Genomic DNA, 19460 nt, shown 5'->3' on the forward strand with positions numbered 1-19460 from the left:
TTATTTTTAAGATATCATCCCTTCATCCTGTGCCATCTAGCTATCAACTTATGTTGATCTATTTCCTCCAACTACCCTAATACTGAGAAAGGTCTCATGAGTTAGAAATGTCATTTTTCCATGTAGAAATGTGGAGAGTTCAACTTTAATAAGTTCCTTATGATTTCTCTTTCCTGTTTACCTTTTCATGATTCTTTTGAGTCTTGTATTTGAAAGTAAAATTTTATATTCAGCTCTGGTCTTTTCATCAAGAATGCTTGAAAGTTGGGGTGGCTAGATGGCACAGTGAATAGAGAGCACAGGCCCTGGATTCAGTAGAACCTCAGTTCAAATCCGGCCTCAGACACTTAACACTTACTATCCGTGTGACCTTGGGCAAGTGGTTTAACCCCAATTGCCCTGCCCTCCCCCCTCCCAAAAGCAAACAAACAAACAGAATGCTTGAAAGTGCTCTATTTTATTCAATATCCATTTTTACCCTGAAGTATCATACTCAATTTTGCTTGGTAGCTGAATCTTGGATTTATCCTATCTCCCCTGTCTTCCAGAATATCATATTCCAAACCCTTTGATCCCTTACTGTAAAAATGGCTAGATCTTGTTTTATCCTGATTGTGTTTCCACAGTACTCAAATTGTTTCTGAAACTCTGGAGCTTGGTTACAATATTCCTAGGAATTTTCCTTTTGGGATCTCTTTGAAGAGGTGATTGGTGGATTCTTACAATTTCTGTCGTACCCTCTGGTTCTAGAATATCAGGTCAGTTTTTCTTGCTAATTTCTTGAAAGATAATGTCCAGGCTCCTTTTTAGATCATGGCTTTTAGGTAGCCCAATAATTTTTAAATTGTCTCTCCTGGATCTATTTTCCAGGTCAGTGGTTATTCCAATAAGATATTTCACGTTGTCTTCTATTTTTTCATTCTTTTGGTTCTGTTTTAAAATTTCTTGATTTCTCATAAAGTCATTAGCTTCCATTTGCTCCATTCTAATTTTGAAGGAATTATTTTCTACAGTGAGCTTTTGAGCCTCCTTTTCCACTTGGCTAATTTTGCTTTTTAAGGCATTCTTTTCCTCAGTGGTTTTTTGGGCCTTTTTTGCCTTTGGGTTAGTTTATTTTTTAAGGTGTTATTTTCTTCAGTATTTTTTGGGTCTCTTTTAGCAAGCTGTTGAATTGTTTTTCATGATTTTCTTGCATCACCCTCATTTCTCTTATCAATTTTTCCTCTCCTTCTCATACTTGCTTTTCAAAATCCTTTTTGAGCTGTTCCATTATCTGTAACCAATTCATATTTTTCTTGGAGGCTTTCGGTGTAACAAGCTTTGACTTTGTTGTCTTCTGGTTGTATGTTTTGATCTTCTTTGTCATCATAGTAAGATTCTATAGTCTCACTTTTTTATGCTGTTTACTCATCTTCCCAGCCAAATACATGACTTCCTAACTCCCTGTCCAGGCAGGACTCTGCTGCTTCCAGGGGGTTTGGGGTGGATGCGGCTGTGGGAGTACTGTCCCAGGCTTCTGGGGTTTCATATCAGCTGCTGGATTTGGCACAGTGTGTGGGGCCAGAGCCCTCGAAGCAGTCTCTGTCCATCTTCAACCACCTCCCTAGCCTCTTCCCCCTCCAGCAGCTGGGATAATACCATGTGCTCCTTGTTCACACAGGTCCCACAGAGTTCCCCCACTGACCTTTCACACTGTTCTCCACGTTTTTGGCTTGAGAAATCTGGAAATTGCCCTAGTTGCCAGCAATTCAGACCCTGAAGCCTGCTCTGGCCAGGTTTACATCTGACACAGCGCACACAGGACTATGCTCTACTCTCAACCTGGCGCTATATATCCTTCCTGCAGGGACTGTCTTGGGCTGAAGATAGTTTTCTGTCTGTCATTTTGTGGGTTCTACAGCTCTAGAATTTGTTTAGAATCATTTTTACACGTATTTGGCTGGGTTTGGGGGTGAGCTAAAGCAAGTCCCTGCTTTTACTCTACCATCTTGGTTCCAACCCCCCACTTCCACCCCCCATAACATGAATGTTATGGAAGTGTTTTCCATGACTACACATGTATAACCTATATCAAATTGCTTGTCTTCTCAATGAGGTCAGTGGGGAGAAAGGAAGGGAGAGAATGTGGTGCTCAAAGTTTTAAAAATGAGTGTTAATAATTGTTTTTACGGGGCAGCTAGGTGGCACAGTGAGTAAGGAGGAAGCCCCAGAGTCAGGAAGACCCCAGTTCAGTTCTGACCTCAGACACTTAACACACACACACACACACACACACACACACATACACACACACACACACACACACACAGAAAACTAGCCATGTAACCTTGGGAAAGTTATTTAACCCCAATTGCCCTCCAAAAGGAAAAAAAAAACTGTTTTTACATGCAACTGGAAAATAAGATATACAGGGAGTATGGTATAAAAATCTGTCTTTCACTACAGGAAAATAGAAGGGAAGGGGATAATAGAAGGGGATGGTAATAGAATGGAGGGCACAGTGGGGGAAGAAATAATCAGAATGCATGCCATTTGGGGGCTGGGGGAGGGGAGAGATAGGGAGAAAATTTGGAACTCAAAATCTTGTTGAAGTGAATATTGAAAACTAAAAGTAAATTAATTAATAATGAGAAGAAAAATTTTGCAAAATTTCACATACTAAAAAAAAAGAAAATCACATAATAACATTAAAAAAAGAAATGATCAAACGAATTTTAATTTATGAATATAATGGAAAACTATTGTACTTTAAGAATTAATGAAAGGCGAATACACAGTTATTATCTATATCAAATAACTTACGTTCTCAAAGAATAGAGGAGAGAGATGGAGGAAAAGAATATGTAATTCAATATTTATCTTTTTTTAAAAAACAAATGTTAAAATGTTCATATTTAATGGAGAAACAATTATGTAAAAATCTGTATCTTATTATCTCTCCTCTATATTTTGTGTTCCTGGAACTCCTTTCACCTAAGACAATCCATGCTTATGGTGTTTTCAGCTGATATAACTCTCTTCTCTGACCTGAGTTCCTCTGAACTCTGGCATACTATATTCTATGCTTAAAGATATGACATTAAATCAGAGCTATGATTTTTTTCATTATATGGAACTTCTGGTGAATAGCCCTTTTTACCAATGCAAGTAGGCATTCTCTCTGTGCATTTTATAATCTTGGATAGTTGCCTGGGTGACTGAGAGGTGATGTGTCAGGTAGTAGGAATCAGGGGCAGGGCTTGAACCCAAACAGGCAATAGGGGGTCAGGGGTCAGATTTGAACTAACCCAGAAGCCAGTATTCTATCCACAATGCCACACTTTCTTTCTCCAACGTATTTTTATTTATGAGAAATCACAGAAATCGCAGGAAGCAATCTTAAGCATTTATTAAAGAATCAGACTGGTGAGTTGTGATACTGTCCCACTGGGACCCAGGATTTTTTTCGTTCCTCAGCATGCCCCTTTTTTTTTGATCTGGAGTGGAACCTTTCTCTTCCTGTAGGGGAAATTAAAATATAGAGCACTGTGAGTCACCACTATTACAAAAATTTGGAACTTTGAAGTGGGGAAGAAAATTCTGTCCAGAAAGTCATTATTAGAACAAGGACAGGATAGAATGTCAGAGTAGGAAGGAACCTTAAACCACAAAATGTAAAAATGTTAGAAGGAACCTTAGAAGAAAGAACATCAGAATGTCATCTATTTCATGGATGTCTAGATTTTTTTTCACCAGAAACTTCTTGTTTTGAACCAAAATCAACCTTTCTTTTTGGTCTTTTTGGAGGGGAGAAGACAGGGTAATTGGGGTTCAGTGACTTGCCCAAGATCACACAGCTAGTAAGTGTTAAGTGCTTGAGGCTGGATTTGAACTGCAGGGTTGGTGCTCTATTCACTTTGCCACATAGCTGCCCCCGAAATCAGCCTGTTGGAAATTTCTGCTCATTGTTTCTTGATTCTGCCTTTTGGGGTTAAGTAGAACAAAGTGCATTGTTCCTACCTCAGCAATCTTTTCCATATTGACAGGCAGTGATTACTGTCCACTCCCCTATGCTTTTCTCCCTGCCCCATTTTGTTTTTTTATTCTCTGGGTTAAACATATCCAGAGCATTCAAACTTCATCTTATTGGTTGACCTCTTTCCTCTGTGCTAGGCAGCACAGTAGATAGAGGTGGGGAGCCTCGGGTTTGGAAGACCTGAGTGTGAATCCAACCTCAGACACTCGCTAGCTAGGTTACCTTACACAAGTCACTTGATCTCTGTTTGCCTCAGTTTCCTCCTCTTCGAAGTGAGTAAAAAAAAGCACTTTACACCCAAGGTTGTTGTGAGGATCAAATGAGAATAATTTTAAAGTACTTAGCATATTTCATTGCACAATGTAGGTGCTATATAAATGTTAACCATTAATATTTTTAAGTGCCTCAGAGACCCTCCATTCTTTGTGCCCTCTCTTTCCCCAGGACTCCTAGTTCCCAAATGAATTAAATCCACTGCTATGCTAGGACTCTGGTCCACTTCAGTTTAATTACCTTAATTATTGATTTTGCCTGATGTATTATCTACTCTTAAAAAAATGTTACATTTAAAATTTGCTTAGGGATTTTACAACGAAATTTACTTAGGGACTATCAGTTACTTACTATCGATGTGTAACATATCATAACATTATCATCAACCTGCATTTGGACAATCAGTCTATTTAGGAAAAGTCTAGCTAAGGGTTCTTTATTTGGGGGCTGGGAAATTTTTTTCCTAATATTTTATTCACTATTTTGATTTCCTTTGTAATCCTATGTCTTTTGTTTTATGCCTTTAAAAACATGATTTTGGGGGCAGCTAGGAGGTACAGTGAATAGAGCACTGGGCCTGGAGTCAGGAGGACCTGAGTCCAAGTTTGGTTTCAGACACTTAACACCTACTAGCCATATGATATTGGGCAAGTCACTTAACCACAATTGCCCTGCCTTCCCCCCCTCCAAATAGGAAAAAAAAAAAAAAAAAAAACCTCGTGATTTTGAGAAGGGTTCTAGCAGACTGCAAAAGGAATTCAAGACAGAAAAAGAAATGAAGAATCTTTGATTCACACCTTTACACAGAATTCCCCTAAAGTTTCTAGTCAATAGGAAAATATATTTTTAAGGTATAGGTACATTTTAAGGTTTGTGTTCTAAGGTCATTTCCAGCGCTGACATTCTGTGTTCTATGAGATTATGATTTTACCTTGGAACCTGGTGATTTTCTCAAAATCAAGGATACTTTATTTTGGTTTATCCTGCCTAATGCTGATAAAAATGTAAGTTCATGTCAACAACTTAGCCAGACCATGGGAAAATTACCAAGTGTTTCCAAGTTCAGTTTAGCAATATGGTCAAAACCATCAGTCACTGGGAATGTCTCAAGATACCAAGTCAGGTACAGGAAAGGGGGATTCTTCATAATCCCAACTTGTACTGAGAGATACAAGTTCACAACCAACATAGTTTATCAGGCTCAGGTAGATCCCCACTGTCTCAGTCACCAGTAAGGAGGAGGCCTCTGATGGGGAACAAAGTTAGGGTAAAATCACAGGATAGTTTGGAAATGTGTGCTATGCAGAGAAGAAATTTAGATGTTCATCTTCAATTTCAGCCTTAGAGCTCAGATTCCACAGTCTCACTAGGCACAGCCCTCCCTTGGCTCTGTTATCTAGTTGTTCCTTTGGTATGGAAGGTCCTCTCCTTTCCTTAAGTTGGTCCAAATTATATTGATCCTTCCATTCTCGCCTTCTCACCTCCCTCCTCCACAACTCACTGATATCTTCCTCCTTTGAACTCCTTTGTTGCTGTTATTGTCCTGCAATCATTTCAGTCATGTCCTACTCTTCCTGACCCCGTTTGGAGTTTTCTTGACAAAGATACAGATCCTCTTCGATAACAAAGGACAAACAAGAACTGGAGTGATTTTCCATTTCCTACTCCAGCTCATTTTACAGATGATAAAACTGAGGCAAACATGGTTAAATGACTTGCCCAGAGTCACACAGCTAGTAAAGTGTCAGAGTCCAGATTTAGTAGCCCTTAGGAAAGAGCTGTGACCTGTAAATTGTGGATCAGATTTGCATTATATTTTGCTGATGACCTGTGTGATCTTGGGCAAGTAAATTATCTTCCCTGGAATTCAGTTTCCTTTTCTTTAAAATATAGAACTGTTCTGCATAGTCTATAAGGTCCCTTCCAGATCTGGTGTTCTAGATTTTGAGGAGTCTTTCAAATCGATTTAATTCAGTTTAGCAAGTATTTATTAAGTCCCTGCTGTGTGCTGGACACTAAAGGGAAAAAGCAGACCCAGAAATAAAACAATCCTTTCTCTCAAGGAGTTTCATCTATTTGAGTGAAATACAAAATATATTCTCAGTAAGCACAAAGTAATTCCTGGGAGGAATGGGAAGAATGATTCAACAACTTGAAGTATTGGGACAAATCACTTATTTCTTGTAGTAAGTGGTAATTGAAAAAGAGCTTTGATGGAGTTAGGGAGTCCAGGGGGCAGAGCTGGGGAGGGATGGCATTCCAGGCATGGGACACATCCTATGCAAAGGCACAAAGGGAGGAGGTGGAATTTCTTGAATAGGGCACAGCAAGTAAGTCAGTTTGGCTGAGATTAAGAGTGCATGAAGGACATTAACTAATGTTCAACCTGTGAACATACACCATGTTATTTAGCCATCCTGATTGTTTTATTATTTCAAGTATATGTGTCTGATTTCCCTGCCCAGAGTGTTGAGAACCCTTGAAAAAAAGGATTATACCAAATGTTGGCCAGAGAATACAGTGGCAGAGGGGAATCAGAGTTTAGATGCATGAGCTTTGATTTGGAGGCCGTGCCCTAACCCTTAGACCCTTAACCTGTGCAAAAGCATCTCCTCTGGGTAACACACATGGAGCTACTGATAAGAAGATTATAGAGCACAATCCTCTGGCTCTAGATAGGAGTTCAGGGAAGGGCACTTAAAGACCATGTGCTTCAAATCCTCCATTTGACAGAAGAGGAAACCTAAACTTACAGGGGTGAAGTGACCTGCCCAAGATCACGAAGCAAGCTGGAAGCTAAGTTAGGCCTAGACCCCAAGTGTCCTGGCTCCAAGACCAGGATCGTTCCCCTTGTCCTTCCACCTTGTAAAATGTCCTCAACAGAACTCTTTATGAGAGACGCCTCACTGTCACTGTCCACTGTACTCTTCCCTCATGTAATTGTAGCAGGGATCCAATGTACATCAACTCCACTCCTCTCTCAGTGTCCATTTGACCCAGCTAACTATGTGAACCTTGTTCACATCTAGACAGACACAACTAATTATAGACATAATTGTATAGTAGAAAGAACACTGAATTAGGTGCTAGCAGACCTAGGGTTGATTCCCATTTCTGTAACTTCTAATCTGGGAGTTCTTGGGCAAGTGAGCACCCCCTCACTCATGGTCTCTGTCAAACGAAGGTTTTGGACTAAATCAGGGTTTTGTTTCATCTTGTTTTTTAAAATGTTAGAGTGAGGTTTAGAGTGTGGTGTGTGTGTGTGTGTGTGTGTGTGTGTGAAAGAGAGAGAGAGAGAGAGAGAGAGAGAGAGAGACAGAGAGACAGAGAGACAGAGACAGAGACAGAGACAGAGGGAGAGGGAGAGAGAGTTTGTTGCCTGCTTTCATAATTGAAGGGAAATGTTTGAGGTTATTGAAAATAAAGATGGAATTCTTCCCCTATCCAAGTTCAGGGACCCCATGAAGTTTTTCCACTGATCTATTGGCAGGGGGCCTACGCTGGAGACCCTCAGTTAAGAACGAGACCAGATGACTAGCTGACCTCTAAGGTCCTCTCAAGTTCTAGGAAGTGGGTACATTGAGCTTTAAAATGTAATCTCTAAAAAAAGTCATAGTGATACTTACTTGTTTTCCTGACACAACAGGCATTCATTGCCATACGTCTTTCCATCAGTGCCACAGACAGGGCTATATTCTTTCGTGCATCCCATGGTAGTAAGACAGGTAGCCTAGAGGAATAATAAAGTCGATTGATTCTGCCACTATATCACAGACAGAGCAGAGTAGGACTATCAGTTCTCTTATTCTGCACATGATGTAATTTACAATCACATTAGTAGAACCTCCCTGAGATTTAGATCCCCACTCATAAATGAAAGGGCTGCACCAAGTGGACTCATATTCTTTCCCACTATTATTCAAAAACTCTCCCTGTTTGGGCCTCAGCTTCCTTTTCTGTAAAATGGGAGATATAAATATTACCTTCACTCTCTTGAAAGACTTTTGTGAGATTCCAATGAGAGAATATATGCCAATCACCTTGTAAAGTGCAAAACACTACAGGAATGGGGACTTTGAGAAGAAGCTATCCCATGATCATTCCCGCCCCCCTGTAATGGAAATGTAAATTTTAAAGATCTTCCCTGCCCCTAGGCTAAAGTGCACCAGAAGCCTGGGGAGGGAGGCTTGTTTTTCAGTAGATACTTTTTGATTGGCCAGTGGGTCAATAAGGTTGTTACATTCTCTGAGCCAGGAGAAGGCTATATAAGCCCTGATGTGTAGCTTTGTTTTGGGACTCACTTTGAGAAGTGTTCTGTGATTTGATCTGAATTCTGGGAAGCCGTTGTTGAGAGTCCCCCGGCTTTGAAAAACCCAGAATGTGGAAACCCAGATGTTGACTGGGTATGGATGTAATGTTTGGACAGTTTGGAAATCTGTCTACTTGATGTTTCTGTCTTGATAATTATGCCTGTATACTTTGAGGTTCAGGGTGCTGACCTTTTCTCCTGAACAAGGTAAACGATATATGTCTGACTGATTAAAGTAAGCTTGTTAACCCATTTTGAGTTGCTTTCCTTTAACAAAGCAGGCACAAGACCCTGTGGAAGGGGCAATTCCTGAGGACGCTAGGCCTGCTCCTTCCCCCCCCCCCCCCCCCCACAATACACATAGTGTATCATATCCTTACCTGCTGGTGATCATGGGATAGCTTCCACTCAAAGTCCCTATTTCTGTACTATTTTCCATTTTGCAAGGTGACTGGAACATATTCTCTTATCTGAACCTCACAAAAGTCTTCCAAGGGAGTGGAAATAAAGTTTATTTCCCCTATTATAAGAGAAAAGGAAACTGAGGCCCACAGAATAGGTCAGTGGAGAGAAGTCTGGTGTTCATTACTTACAGGTGATACAGAGAAATGCTCCCAGGAAAGGCTCTAGGTCCTATAAAAAGATGGTCTCTATCTCTTTCAGAGAATCTTTCCTGTCTATTTGTTTATTTTTTAATCAACAAACAGATTTTCACAATCACAAAAGACACTGAAATAATCATTGTTAAGAGAAAGAAAACAATCACTGAAGTTTGCTTCATTACATAGAATGTCATTGAGTCTTACAAAAGGAGAGCTTAGAGAGATCTCAGAACAAATAGTGTAGAACTCTGAGAGCTGCCCGGGACTTCAGCATAAAGAACACAGAATGTTAGAGATAGAGCCTGCTTAGAACATAGAAGACAGAATGTCAGAGCATAGAGCACAGAGGATCAGAGCTGAAAGGGAGAATATAGAACATGGAACATCATGCACAGATCACAAAATGTCAGATTTGGAAGGGACTTCAGGACATACAGAATGTTAGAGCTAGAAGCCTGCTTAGAACATAGAACACAGAATGTCAGAGCATGTTAGAATGAGAAGGGACCTCAGAACACAGAGCATAGAATGTTAGAACACAACAGATAGAGCTGGAAGGGAGCCTGGAACATAGGAGACAAAATGTCAGAGCACAGTACATAAAATACCAGAGCTGGAAAGTGTCTCAGAACATACAGAATGTAAGAACTAGAAGAGACCTCAGGAGAAAGCGCACAGCATGTCAGAACATATAACACAGTAGATAGAACTGGAAGGGAGCCTAGAACATAGGACATGGAATGTCAAGCATAGAACACAAAATGTTAGAGCTGGAAGGGACCTCAAAACATACAGAAGGACAGAACTACAAGGAACCTAAGAACACAGAACATAGAACACAGAAGGTCAGGAGATAGAACACAGCATATAGAGCTAGAAGGGACCTCAGAGACAGAACAGAGAACACAGAATGTAAGAATATAGAACACAGTAGATAGAACTGGAAGGGAACTCAGAACAAAGGATGTGGGATGTCAGAGAACAGAACAGAGAATGACAGAGGTGAAAGGGACCTGAGAATACAGAACACAGAAGATAGAATGTCATTACACAGAACACAGCAGAAGGGCTGGAAAGGAGCCCAGAATATTGGACATGGATTGTCAGAGCACAGACCACAAAATGTCAGAGCTGGAAGGGACCTCAGAATACAGCACATATAGAATGTCAGAGATCACTTTGTCCCATCTCTTCATTTAACTATGAAGGAAGCTGAGGTCCAGAAAGAGGAAGAAACTTTTGATCTTAGACAAAAGCATGGAGCCCTTCTGGTGCTGAAGGCCATTGGGTGCTGAACACTGCATGGACTGCAGGAATCCATGGTCTCTTCACCATGGCATGGGAAAGGTGCTAAAATGATAAAGTAGAACTTACATTTCGGACTTGGTCTTCAGATTGTGCAGTATCTAGGAAACAAATTTTTAAAAGTTTAGATTTGTCTTTTCTGTAAAACAGATACTTTGGGGATGGGGGAGGGAGAAGAAGGGAGCAAGGAGAGTCTATAATCTCAGAAGATGTATTGGAAGTCTGAGTTATCTGCCTAGCTAATTGTGGAAATGCTTATCACCAGAAAGATGGTTCCTAGAGGTTGTATTTTTTTACCCATAGTAATTCATGAAAAAGTCTCATATGGTGTTGGTTGGTTGGAGGGGAGAAGGGGTATGGCAGTAAATTTTCTCTGTAGGAGGGAGGATCTATATGAAGGAAATCTAAAATCTCTGGAAATCTTAAAATAATTATCACCTGAGGTCTGCTGACCTTTGTTTTCCTTTGTTAGAGAATCACCTTTCCATCTGCTTTTTGTGTTTTTTCTTGGGGGTTTGAAAAGGATTCCCAGAAAAGGTAGTTTAGTTGGGACAAAAATAACACTAATTCCTGGAGAAATAAGGAGTAATCCAAAGCCCTTGTCACTACCTATCCACCAGAAGTAGGATTTAAATGCTTTCAAGGCAAAATATTTAGTGGAAGAATACCCAGGTGTCAGTCATGGCTCTGTCCTTAGCTGCATGATCTGTGATCAGCTACTGCTCTGTTCTGGACTTGAACTTGCCTATTTGAAAAGTGGATATAACAACCTTTGTTCTGTTTATTTCAAAGGGGCTGAGAAGGGGTGTAGAGAATTTTCTGGGCTTCCCCGGGCCCGCTAAAGGAATGTTCTCCTCCCCTATACAATTGTCTGCTAAGTTACAGGGCAGATAAGCAGGAGTGTGTGTAATCTTTTTTGTTTATGCCTCCAAATATGGTCCGATGATATTGCCCTAATAAATAACTAACCTTAAGCAAGGGTAAATAGTAAACAAGACCAAGGGAGGGTCCTTGTACATGGGTGTCTGCCTTCTTTTGGGTCACTTAGACCTTCTGCTGGGGGGCATACAAATTCTGTGAGCCCCTTGTATCTTTCACTCTGTATGAAATGGTCCTGTAATAAACAGACTATTGATTACACCCCCATGTCATTATTCTCACTGCTCGCTAGCCCACCAACTGTGCTGGCTGCAGTAAAGGGGCTCTGATTGGATAGTAAGTCCAAAAGGGCTTGAGAAAGTATAAGGTACTCAATGAATACAAAGTTTCTTTAAATCCAAATCCAAAGTATCATTTAACAATCACCTATTTTGCTCTGTTTAAGTGTGTATCCTTTGGAAGGCAGGTTGGCCTAGCTAAAAACACTGTAACTAAAATTAGAGACCTAGGGTTGAAGTTTGGCTCTGAAACTGAAGTTGTGTGGCTTTGAGTGGGTCACTTTTCTTTCTCCTAAAGTTCAGCTTACTCTTTTGTAAAATGGGGAAAATAAGAGTCTGACAGGGTGGTTCAAATAATCAATAAATATTTATTAATTACCTATTATATGTGTAGAATTATTTGAAATACTGCAGATACAAAGACAAGCTGTCTCTGCTCTCAAAGAACTTATGTTCAAATGGGGGACACAATTTATGCATACAGAGGTAGATAAAGAACATATAAATCAGGGGCAGGGTAACCTTGCCTGGGAAGGCACTGATTGCAGGGGAGATCAGAACAGACTACAGCAGAAGGTGACTGAGTCCTTAAGGAAACCAGGGGTCCCAGAGATAGAAGTGAGAGAGAGAGCATTCTAGACATAGTGACCAGCCAGTGCAAAGGGATGGGAAAGCGGGGTGTGCTGTGTCTGGTGTGAGAAGAGGCAAATAGTACAACATGATTGGATTGTAGAGCAGGTGGAGGGGAGTGATGTGGAGACTGGAGAAGCAAGGAGGAGCAGACTAGTGAAGAGCTGGAAATGGCAGGCAAAGAATCTAATATTTGACTCCAGAGACAACAGAAAGCCACTGGAGCTTTGAAGACTACTTGAGTAGGGGAGAGACATGGTTAGGCCTGGGCCTTAGGGAAATCATTTCAGTAGCTGGGTTGGGGAAGGGCTGGAGAGATGAGAGATTGGAGACACACAGGAGGATCAAATGAGGGTGGTGACCATGTAAGCGCAGAGCAGGGTGTGGGGTCCTGACTGGGGAAAAGCCATAATGCACAGTAAGGAGAGAAATGGCATTGACTTAAAGTATGTGAAAGGTGGAAGCCCAGACATGGTGACCTGTTAAAAATCAGAACTTAGATACTGAATCATCATTTAGACAATGAGTCCTAACTTAGATGTTTTGACTGATGAAAACCATAACAGCGACACAGTGGCCAGTTCATGTCCAGTACACATCAACATTGGTTTAATACCCAAGCTTGGAAATGAGCTCATTACTAAGTGGAAATGCACAATAGCCACCAATCTGTAATGATGTACTCTATGACTCCACCTCCCTTTTACTTCTATAATTACCATTGGGATTTCCTGGGGTTTTTGCAGGGATCCCACCTGTGGTCTGGTCCAGACTGTAGGCTGTTAACTCTTGGTCTGGATCCATCATACTGTCCCTAATGTAAGTATCCCAATTGATTAAAGTGCTACCTCGAATCAATCTGGAGCTCCTTGGCCACTTCCTTTGGTATCTAACTTGCCCCACTCTTTGGGTGGCAGAAACAGGGGAGATGCAGGATTGCCTAGGTGGGGAGATTCTGGATCTTGCCCAGGGGATGTTAAGGAAGTAGAAAGGACAAAATTTAGTACTGGATAAAGGAGGTTAGCGAGATCAAAAAACTGAATACCATACCAAGCTTGGGAATTTAGGTAAACAAATCTTTTACCTGAATGGTTTAGGATGGTGATGTTTTTTTGATAGTAGTAGGGGTATTTGGAAGGTTGATGTGTTTTGGGGGATAGTTACTTCCTTTGGGAGTTCTTGAATTTCTGGGATGTCAATTTGGAAAAACCAATAGGTAGGTAGTTGGTGACACCTAACTGCAGCTCAAGAGATAGCGTCAGGGCTAGACAGGGAGATCTACCGGTCATCTGCTTAGAGTTGATCATTGAACCTACAGGGCCTGAAAAGGTGACCCCGTGAGAGAGTAGACAGAGAAAAGAGAAGAGGGCTAATGCCAGGGACTTGGGGTTAAGCCCAGAGCTGGTGGGTATGATATTGATGGTGATCTAACAAAGGAGACTAAGCAACAGTCAGATGGGTAGGAGGAGAAGAGAGAGCAGTGTCAGAGAAATCCAGAGAGAAATGGGTGGTTAACACTTTTGTTTGCTACACAGTTTAAGAAGGATGAGGATTAAGGAAAAGCTAATAGATATATTGAGCCAGATACCAAAGTTAACTTTAGAGAAAATAGTTTCACTTGAGTGATTATATCGGAAGCCAGATTCTAGAGGATTTGTGTGTGTGTGTGGGGGGGGGGGAGATAGAAAAGAAAGTGGAGCTAACCACTGGATGTGGCTTTTTCAAGGAGTTTGGCTGAGAGTGAGAAGAAAAAAGAGGATGACAATAAGTGGAAGTGATACAGAGAGGGTCTTTTCTTCTAAAGGCAGTTTTGTAGGCAGAGAATCACAGAAGTTGAGAACTGAAAGGGACCTCAGCAGACATCCCGTCCAACCCCCATATCAGAAAGAATGCCTATATTAACATATATGACAAATGGTTGTTCAGTTACTGCTTGAAGGCCTCCAAGGAGGGAAACCCAACATGTTTGGAGACAGGCCATTCCACTATTGGACGGCTCTCATTTTGAGGAATCTTTTCCTTTTTTCATGCCTAAATTCTCCTCTTTTTAATTTTCAATTATTGTTCCTGGTTGTGCCACCAGGTCGGGAGGCAGACAGGGACCAAAATAGCCAAGACCAACCTGTTTTTCAGGCAGCAACTATGAAAAAGCAACATTCAAGCGCACAATTTCCTACAATCAGAGCATTGTTGAATTCTCAAATCAGGGAACCTTAGAGTTGAAATCACTGGTTCTTAGAATCAAGATCCTAAAAATTTGCACTGTTGAATATTAGAATATTAAAATTGGGCTTCTATTCAATCCTCAAATTATGGGAACAGACCTGGAAACCAGGTCATATGAGGATTTAAAGAAAATGACAATGTTTAGCCTGTCATTTTAGTGACAGAATCAAAAGGTGTTTAACTTGGATGAGACCTCAGGTACTATCTGGTCTAATTAGCACCTGTAGAAGAATAGCTCCCAGAAAACAACTAACAACTAGTCTTCTGACTTTATTTGAATATCTTTAGTGGGTGGGGGCAGGGGTGTGGGAGAAGTTAATAATTGTTAGGGAATGAGTGGAGAAAGAATATCAATGGACTCAAGGAGCTACTTCCAAGAGCAGCCTGATTCATTGTTAGGTTACTAAATTTTAGAGAATTTCCAGCATTTTGCCTCTTTGTGACTTCTATCCATTGTTCCTAATTCTAACCTCTTGGACGAGCAGAATTCTAATCCTCATGACTTTTCAAATATGAAGATGGCTATCGAGTCCTTCCTAAATCTTCTCTTCTCCAAGCTAACCACCCCCAGTTAAATTCAAGAATCCTCATATAACATGACACGAAAGCTCTTCACTATGTTGGTCTATCTGTGTACTTTCCCCAACTTATCAATGTTCCTCTTGAAACATGACATCTGGTACTGCAGATCTGCACAACTTGGCAGTACACAGAGGCCAAAATTAAAAAAAAAAGCTAAACTTCTTCTGGCTACAGTTAAGTTTTTAGCAGCTCACTTTTCAAGTAAAGGTATAATGATAGTTGGTTGCTGCAGGTCATGTGACACACAGGAAAGAGTGAGCTATGAGGACCCACTCAGTTACATGATAGGCACAATAGTGACTAGTGGAATGTAGTTAAAGTGGGGCATGGACAAAATGCTCATTACAACTTTACTTTCTTTCATATTCTCTACATTTTTCATGGGCTCCCCAAAATCCTTTGGGGGTCATATATGGCCTGCAGGTTTACTGTCTATGTTGTATGAACAGGGCAGCATATAATGGCATTATAACCTCCCTAGATTGAACACATTCTTCTGTGAATGAAGTCTAAAAAGGTTTAACTTGTTGTGGGCTACTGTGTTACAGAATTAATCCACAGTAAGTTAGTTCACTAACACTCTTACGTCTTTTAAAGATGAATTGTAGTAAGCTAGTCATACTCTCATCTTGCCTTGTGTGACTGGCTTTTTGAACTCAAGTGTAAAATTTTACTCATATTTTTCTTAAAAATTTTTTTCTAACTAGATTTGACTTAATATTGTAGCCTGTCAATATCTTTTTGAATCCTGTCAATAAGAGTGTTCTTGTTCTCCCTCCTGACTTTGTCATCATCTGAAAATCTGACAAGGATGCCGTCTTTGCCTCTATCAAAGTCACTGATGAATTATCAACCAGGGAAGATAAAGCACAGTACCCTAGATCCCATCCCTTTCCACTCCCCCCCTCCCCACTAAGGACCTCTTTTCAAGTGAGTTGATATTACAGCATGAATGATTGGTGTGTCTTGATGCAATGGGAAGTATGATGGATTTGGAGTCAAGGGAACTGTCTTCAAATTGTGGCTCTGTTATTTGTCATTTTTGTGATGGGCTACAGGTCATTAGACTCTCTAGCCATGTGCCCTTCCCTTCCTCCTCTTTGAAATGAAGGGATTGGATGAATGACCTCCAAGATCTCTTCCAGTTTTAAATCCATGATCCTGTGACTTACATTGGGCTCTTAACACAGCTCTGAAGCCACTTCCTTCTCCTCTTGTGTGCTTGTCACTCCTTGTCTGGTCCACAAGAATAGTGTGATATACTTTGTCAAATATTTTCCTAGAAACTAGTTTACTGACATTGAAAAACAGGACAGGTTGGGGCAGCCAGGTAGCACAGTGAGTAAGAGCACCGTCTCCAGTGTCAGAACGACCTGGAGATATAATCCCGGGCTCAGACACTTAGCACCCACCTAGAAACACCTGGCCATGTAACCTTGAGCAAGTTACTTAACCCCAATTGCTTAGGGGTGGCCAGGTAGCTCAGCGAGGAAGGGCAGTGGCTCCAGTGTCGGGATGACCTGGATCAAATCCGGGCTCAGATACTCAGCACCACACACGGAAATAACTGGTTGTGTAACCTTGAGCAAGTTACTTAACCCCGATTGCTTAAAAAAAAAAAAAAAAGAATAGGACAGGTGTTAGGCATGTCCTGTTCTTCATGGAGCTCTCCTAGTTCTTTGTGATCAAATACTGCCATGTCAATAAGGAATTCAATTTCATTGGTTTGGCCCCAGAGAGCAGAATGGGGTATGGGCATAGGGCAACTGTTTGGGCTGAATATAAGAGCTGTCTAATAAGGAAATCTCTCCCAAAATTGGAATGGACAACATTGGGAAGCAATGAGCTTCTTGTCATTGGGATTTTTCAAGTAGAGGTTGGGTAATTACTTCCTGAGATATCTGCAAAAGGGACTCTTGCCCTAGGAGTGAGGATGGACTCCATATCCTGTAAATTTCTTCTGTGGGGTGGAGTTTAGACTTGTGATTTCATGTGTGGAGGGAGCTCTCACTAAGTATACTCCCTCAACCCATACAGGACCTTTACAATCCATACAGTCCATACAGCTAAGAAGATCTGGATTCAAATCGCACCTGAGACACTTAGTACCTGGGCAAATAGTATAACCTCCTTGTGCCTCATTTTTCTCATCTATAAACATGAGGAAGGTAGGATTTGATTTATAAACCTGTGGTTCTCTAACATTGTATGTTACCATTCTGTTAGCATCCTTCTTATAATCTAGCAATCGAGATGGTATTTTCTGACATCAGTCTCATAAGTATTATTTCTAAGTTTCCAATCAGGAAAGTGAGGCTTGGAAGGATGAATTAAGTTTCTCATGGTATCAGAGCCTAGATTCCAAGTCAGGCATCCAGAGCTTAGGTGGAGAGCTCTTTTCACTACATCTCAGCTGATTCTTGAATCTGTCCTCAAACAACACATGAAAGGCTGTGGATGTGAGGATATTGTTTGGGGGATCAGGAGATCTGGGTCCACATCCTGACCCAGTCACCAGCTCTATGACTCTGAGCAATTCACTTAACTCCACTTTCCCCTGTGTAAAATAAATGCAACAATTGCTAAAATCTTATAGGGTTTTTGGGATCAAATGAAATCATAAAAACATTAATAATAACACATAGTAGGTAGCATTTGCGTCATACTTGAAAGTTTTCAAAGCTTTTTACATGTTTATCTCATTATATCTCCATGACATCTTTGTCAGTTAGGTGTTATTGTTATCCTCAGTTTAGTGTCTAAGACAGAATTTGAACTCAGATCTTCCTGAATCCAAAAGTGCCACCTAGTTATCTGGCTGGCTGTCTCTGAGGGTCCATATGTCTTCCTATCTGCCTTCGTCTCTGCCTGTCTCTCGGTCTCATTTCTTTTTCAATAAACTTAAGTCAAAATTTTCACCCAACTACCTGTCTAGTATAGTAATCCTGTCTATGATTTTCCTATCAATGTCTTTTCTCTATACGTCAGACCCAGGTCCTCAGAGGTGCAGCTGTATTCTGGGTCCTTTAACCAGGAGAGACCTAAGTTTAGAGGGGTCTCCCACCTACTAGCTGTGTTCCCAGTTCACCTATCTGGTGTTGTTTTCTCCTTTGGGAAACAGGGCTAATAAACCTCTTCTTCCTTCCCACCCAGCATGGTTGTGGAGAAAGCTTCTAGCCTCAGGAGCTCTTTTAATGCAACAAAAACTCTCATGAGGGTGCAGCTCAGGGTCAAATTGGGCCCTGAATGAAGGGCTATCTGAGGGTTACTGGCCCCAGTATGAATGTGGTGTATGCAGGGAGAAACTTACCCAAGAAAGAGCACAGAGCCAGTGAGAGCAGCAGGAATATGCAAAGAGGCCTCATGATCAGACTTCTTTACCTCCAGCTGAAGCTGCAACTGAATGATTTCAAAGGAAGGTAGGTGCCCTGAGTCCACAAGAGCTGGGAGGCTGCCTTATGTAGGGGCCATGAGCTCCACCTGCTGAATTACATAATACACTCAGGTGACCTACTGCCACATGCAAGCCCTAAACACACCTCCTCCCTCTTGCCTCTCTCCTAGAGATGGACACTGTCCTTGGCCAGCAAATTCCACCTGCCCTGTTCCCACCCAATCCCCAACTTCTGTTCTGTTTGCATGTACCTATGACTGTGGGTGACTTACCTCTTCCTTTCTCACCCTCTTCTCTAGTGAGTAAATATGTTTATGTTCTCAACCTCAGCACCAACTGTTCCCTTCTTCAGTCTTGTGTATTCCCTTCTTTTTGTCTCTCTCTTGTGTTTGTGCTCCTGGTCTCTACATTTGCTTTGTGGGCCTCTATTCAGTCTTCGTCTTATATACATTTGTGTGTGTTCTAAGATTCTCACCTGGGTTGTTTGTGTCCCATAGGTTTCTTAATTTTTGTCACCATAAAATAGGCTACCCCCTTTGTGTGTATGTTTGTTAATGTGTGTATGTGTGTATATATTTGTGTAAAATCTAGTTGGTGAAGTAGATAGAGAACTGGTTCTGGAGTCAAGAATGCCTGAATTAGAATCTGGCGCCCTTTATTACTAGCTATGTGACTGTAATGGGAGTGTAAATTTTAAAGATCTTCCCTGCCCCTAGGCTAAAGTGCACCTGGAGCCTGGGGTGGGAGGCTTGTTTTGCAGTAGATACTTTTTGATTGAACATGGGTCAATAAGGTTGTTACATTCTCTGAGTCAGGAGAAGGCTATATAAGCCCTGATGTCTAGCTTTGTTTTGGGGCTCACTTTGAGAAATATTCTGTGATTTGATATGGATTCTGGGAAGCTGTTGTCCAGAGGCCCCCGGCTTTGAAAAACTCAGATGTTGAAACCCAGATGTTGTTTGGTATG

The 19460-nt window shown here is 41.1% G+C and overlaps 1 protein-coding gene across 1 annotated transcript; it reads right to left on the reverse strand.

Annotated features, from left to right (window-relative positions):
* Positions 1 to 3300: 3300 nt before the first annotated feature.
* On the reverse strand, positions 3301 to 18555 carry SPINK1 (serine peptidase inhibitor Kazal type 1). Its single transcript, XM_069102255.1, has 4 exons — positions 18410 to 18555; positions 10574 to 10605; positions 7915 to 8018; positions 3301 to 3498 (listed from the first exon to the last, which is right to left on the reverse strand). Exons 1-4 carry the CDS (start codon positions 18462 to 18464, stop codon positions 3453 to 3455), a joined length of 237 nt encoding a protein of 78 aa, XP_068958356.1. The 5' UTR covers positions 18465 to 18555; the 3' UTR covers positions 3301 to 3452.
* Positions 18556 to 19460: the final 905 nt, after the last annotated feature.

The sequence above is a fragment of the Petaurus breviceps genome, unplaced genomic scaffold (assembly GCF_028583685.1).
Source record: "Petaurus breviceps papuanus isolate PSGF00001 unplaced genomic scaffold, PetGlider_PUasm1.0 551, whole genome shotgun sequence".
Classification (NCBI taxonomy): domain Eukaryota; kingdom Metazoa; phylum Chordata; class Mammalia; order Diprotodontia; family Petauridae; genus Petaurus; species Petaurus breviceps.

Coding starts and splice junctions, on each gene's coding strand:
- SPINK1 (XM_069102255.1), bottom strand. CDS start 18,464: ATGAGGCCTCTTTGCATATTCCTGCTGCTCTCACTGGCTCTGTGCTCT. Junction 10,606..18,409: donor GGCTCTGTGCTCTTTCTTGG/GTAAGTTTCTCC, acceptor TTTGTTTCCTAG/ATACTGCACAATCTGAAGAC. Junction 8,019..10,573: donor CTGAAGACCAAGTCCGAAAT/GTAAGTTCTACT, acceptor TTATTCCTCTAG/GCTACCTGTCTTACTACCAT.